Genomic DNA, 4,976 nt, shown 5'->3' with positions numbered 1-4,976 from the left:
CTGAGCTTCTTTTCTGCCTTATCTATGATTGGCTTCCAAGTCTTCACTAGTCTCGGATTAGCTCCTAGCGAAATTCCAAGGTATTGAATTGGTAGACCAGCTTGCTTACACCCCAGAAGGCCATACACCTGCTCCACCCATTCCTGATCACAGTTAACCGGGATCAAATTCGACTTATCAAAATTGATGCTCAACCCAGACATCAACTCAAAACAACGCAACATCCTCTTATAGTTCACAATTGTTCCTGTCTCCGTAGGGCAAAACAAGATTGTATCATCCGCAAATTGGAGATGCAACAACTCAACATGATCTCTCCCTACCAGTAGCAGAGTAATTTGTCCATTCCTCACGGCCTCCCCCAACATCCTATGCAACATATTGACCATAAGCACAAACAGAAGAGGAGAGAGTAGATCACCTTATCTTAGTCCTCTCTCCATTTTGAACGGCCTGGTTGGAGATCCATTAACCAGCACAGACATAGATGCCGTACTGAGACACTCTTTCACCTAATTCCTCCATCTTTGTCTGAACCCTATCTTCTGAAGCACTATATCCACAAAGCTCCACCTGGCTATATCATAAGCTTTCTGAAAGTCAAGCTTAATGATTGTCGCCTTCTTTCGACGCGTCTTAAGCCATTGAACCGTCTCATAAGCAATGAGGGCACCATAATGTATTTTCCTATCCTGAACAAACGCACTTTGTGTCTCTCCTACCAAATCCGGCATGACTGTTTTCATTCTTCGCACCAAAACTTTGGATATCACCTTATACACACAATCCACCATACTAATCGGCCGAAAATTCTTAATCACTTTAGTACCCACGAGTTTCGGAACTAGCATCACCCATGTGACATTGGTGATCTTATAAAGTTTTTAAAATAATTGTTAGTTGATCTTATACAAAAATTATAATATTTTTTCCGATTGTCTCGGACGAAGGGGTGCCTATAATTTCCCTATAATGTATAATAGTATGTGATTAACTATTTTATCTTAATCACATTTTCTTTTTGGTTTTTTATTCTTTTTGGTGTGTTCGTGCTTATCTCTGAAGAATCTTGATGTGGGCCCAAGATGTTTGTGGACTGTTAATTTTGTTGGGATTGCACCTTTTGATCTCTCATTTCGTGAAAAAATGGAAAAAGGAAAACAGCGTCGGTTTGACGCGAATAGGCAATCATGGGCTTAGACTTTTGATCCAAAATATAAAAGAATAAACTATTAAACAACCGAATATTGTCTTGTGAATGTAATAATTTTTTTTTTAAAAAAAAAATAGGTTATATTTCATTAATTATTAAAAAATAAAATATAAAGATATCTAAAAGTAGGGCAGCATAATAAAAGGTAAGAATTTTTTAAAAATACTACACTAAAGGTATTTATCCAACAGTGCGTGGTCGTAAACGAAAAAAAATCTTAAAGAAGAAAGAATAATAAATCAGATTGATTGAAACTAATAGTTTGTCTCACGAAGAAGACGACCTAAACTGAGAGTTCTTTGGATTTCCCAAAGTAACTTGACAGAGCTTGCTAGAATGGCAGACGGCATTGAAGTAGAACTTTCAAAAATCAACTTGTTGCGAGCTTTCTAGCAGTTTCAACAAATGATGACAATCAATTGAGAATTACGATTAGCATTCTTCAGCGAGTTAAGCATCTCTGTTGATGCAGTCCACCATGTCCAAAAGTCGTTAGAACTCTGAGGGGAAAGACAGTCACGAAGATAACTCTAAGACCATACATCTTTAATTCTAGAGCAATCGATCAAACAATGAGTGACTGTTTTTGTTGCTTCATGACAGCAGGGGCATATTGGTGATATAGATGGAATGCGGTGATGAATCTAAGCAAGCACCGGAAGCTGGCCATCGAGAGCTTTCCAGATAAATAGCTTAACTTTATGAGGCAAGTTCAACTTTCATAGATCAATCCACGACTTTTTCTGCTGCATATAATTAGGGCAAAATTCTAGAGACAGATGGTAAAATAAATAATCAATTCTGTAACATGAAGCTGTATCATATTGTGAATGCAATAACTTATTAGTCCATCATAAATTCTTAAATGAAATTTAATATCACGGCGAAATAGTCATTGACTTATCAAATAAAAAAAGCAAGAAAAGAAATTTGAACATCGTAAATATGTAATAATTAAAATACTGATTCGCTTTAACATGACAAAAAAAATAAATATATAATAAATTTAAATTCCGTTTTATGCATGTATCAACCTATTACTAGTAAATGACAGTAATAAATACTTAAATAAAATTTTGATTTATGATATATTAATTTTTAAAAAACACATGTTAAATTTATAAATTAAAAATAAAATTATTAAAAAAAATTTTATTAAAAATATAAAAAATTTAAATTTTTTATAATAATAAATTTGTCATACATTTTTAAAATACATATTAACTAAATCCATATAAAAAGGGCAGAAGTATTTTAATTATAAGCATAAATTGGTGTAATTCACCAATGTGTTTTTCCCTTAATGTATCAGCCTCTTGGTTGACGCAGGTATTTACTGTGCAAAAAATAAGCTTATTAAGGTATTTGTGGTTACGGATAAGAACAAAATCCTTTTCTATATTAAAATTGAAAAAATATTGTGTGTCTTTTTGACCGATGACACCGAGGCCATGCGAAATTGCAATTGGATTTTTTACTTCAAATGATTCTGATTTCATCGTGCAAAGCAAAGTTCTTGCCCTTGAATTTACCGAATTGCACATACCATAAATAAAACTTTGCTACCAATATTCAATTCCATCCTTCAACATATCTATTATTTCTGCATTAGCATTACCTTCTTCCTTTTTCGGGGAAAATAATGAAATTACAGGTATCCCTTTATTTTATTGTTTCCCATTTTATTTATCTTATCTTGTTTTTTTGGTGGATATATATTTCTAATGCAAATATTATGGGTGATCAAGAGGTGACCAAGGGAAAAATATATCTGCCCAAGAAGAGTAAGTTAAGATAAGATTAAGAGAATTAGAGGATTGATTTATTAGGGATATTGATGTTTCAGTTAGAGAATTAGAGGTTATTATCACTGGTTGATTATAATTAGTATATACTAATTAATTATTAACCATTTATATTTATTTGTTACTAACTTATATAAATTCAAATCTCTATGATAAATTTAAAGAAAAATATAGAGAGCCAATGTAATTGGAGTACAACGTGTACAATTTGTAATTAAAATTAAATAATAATTAAATTAATTAATTATTATTTATTTTTAATTTTAAATTCAACCTAAATAAATAGCTTATTGTAAATATTGTACAGATATTTCATTAGCTTCCTAGTGAGATTCTAAGCTTAATATCATGATTTTCAAAAAAAAAAATTTCACTTTTATTCTTACATCTAAATTATATTGGAAAAAAAATCTAAATTATATAAAAAGAAATCTAAATTTAAACACATAAGAATTTGCTTTAATACCAGCTGATTAATCGCTTATTAGTAGATGAAAAACTTATAATCATTGGCAAGAATGTAATTTTCACTTAGAATTTTTCTAACTTTATGAATATTAATGTGTTGGTTAGATTGAGTATGAAAAGGAAATTGAGATGTTGTCAAAGGAACTAGAGAAGAGCAAGTTGGAGGTAGAAGCAAAACATGAAGCACATATGCAAGCAATGCTTAGGCTTGAACGGAGCCAAAAGATGACTTATGAGATGTCCACATTGATGAAGAAGTGTGACACTCACAAAAATAAGTACATCAAGGAATGTATGGAGGCAAGAGCTCGCATACACGAGCTCGAGTCGAGAGCGCAGATGGAACTGCCGGAGGAGAAGAGCAATGAAGAACAACATATTACAATATCTTTGAAAGAGTACAAGTCATTGGTTGAAGAGGCTAAGAAGGAAAATAGTGAAGTTGGAAGCCATTTAGAGATAGCATTGTTGAAAAAGGAATTGGAAGATGCAACAATGAAAATTGTAGAGCTAAAAGGTGAATGTGAAGAAGCTCTAAATAGGGTTAAATTGGTTGAAAAAGAGAAGATGGCATTGGAGGAAAAGTTGAAGAGACAAAGGGAACATAGGCATAGAAAGAGGGCTGCACTAGCTGCACTTAGGGAGGTATCTACACCTCAACATTTTGGTGCTTCCACATCTTATGGAACACCTAAAGTGTGCCAACCGTTAGGTAAAGTTCTCAATATTAAGTCCTTGTAAAAGGAACTCTTTGATATAATGTCAAATTATTGTATTTGTATATTTGTGTCTAGTAATAGGACCAACAGTTTGATATGTTTTTGTTATATATATGTATGTATCTTATTAGAAAAATAGTAGATGGTCAAGGAAATATGGCTCATCCATAATAGCAAATTTTGGTGCTTATTATTTCTTTGTAATTTAGTCCATTTTAATTCATATAATTAAGTACACGTCAAAGTCTTTTTATGAATTTGTTAAACGGTAAGACTTGGCATCATGCAACTTATAACTGGACCAATTTAGTTAGATTTGGTTAACAAAAACACTTAAACGTGTAATATTAGAAAAAGTATAGGTAGACAATGAAAATACTAAACAATGTGAACAATGGATATATCGAATGTTCAATTCACTAGGTGTGTGGATAGTAAGTTATCCTAATATTAAGATTTAGATGGATAATTTAAAGGTGTAGTGTGTTTTTATTTTATTAGGCTAATTTTAGAGCATATTATTCACAAAAGTCATTATCTACCTAGCAAAGTCTGTAATATTATTCTACAATTAAAAGATGTATTATTAGACTTAAATGCTAGGTAGGACCGACACATCACTTCTGATAAAGTCTATTATTTTGCATCCAGATATTTTTATTTTATTTAATTCAGTAATTATCCAAATTAATTCTTAAGATTTTTAATATTAGAAAAATTTTTAACAATAAAAATTTTAATCCTCTAAATTTCAAAATATATAAAACAATC

At 31.5% G+C, this 4,976-nt stretch overlaps 1 protein-coding gene across 1 annotated transcript; it reads left to right on the top strand.

The window, feature by feature from the left end:
- Window positions 1-2,745: 2,745 nt before the first annotated feature.
- On the top strand, window positions 2,746-4,227 carry LOC107619885 (uncharacterized). Its single transcript, XM_016322122.3, has 2 exons — window positions 2,746-2,867; window positions 3,592-4,227. The coding sequence occupies exons 1-2, from the start codon at window positions 2,856-2,858 to the stop codon at window positions 4,225-4,227; spliced, it is 648 nt and encodes a 215-aa protein (XP_016177608.1). The 5' UTR covers window positions 2,746-2,855.
- Window positions 4,228-4,976: the final 749 nt, after the last annotated feature.

The sequence above is a fragment of the Arachis ipaensis genome, chromosome B6 (genome assembly GCF_059453495.1).
Source record: "Arachis ipaensis isolate K30076 ecotype BB chromosome B6, ASM5945349v1, whole genome shotgun sequence".
Lineage (NCBI taxonomy): Eukaryota > Viridiplantae > Streptophyta > Magnoliopsida > Fabales > Fabaceae > Arachis > Arachis ipaensis.
Note: the sequence above shows the minus strand (reverse complement) of the source record. Positions and strands in the feature narration are given on the sequence as shown.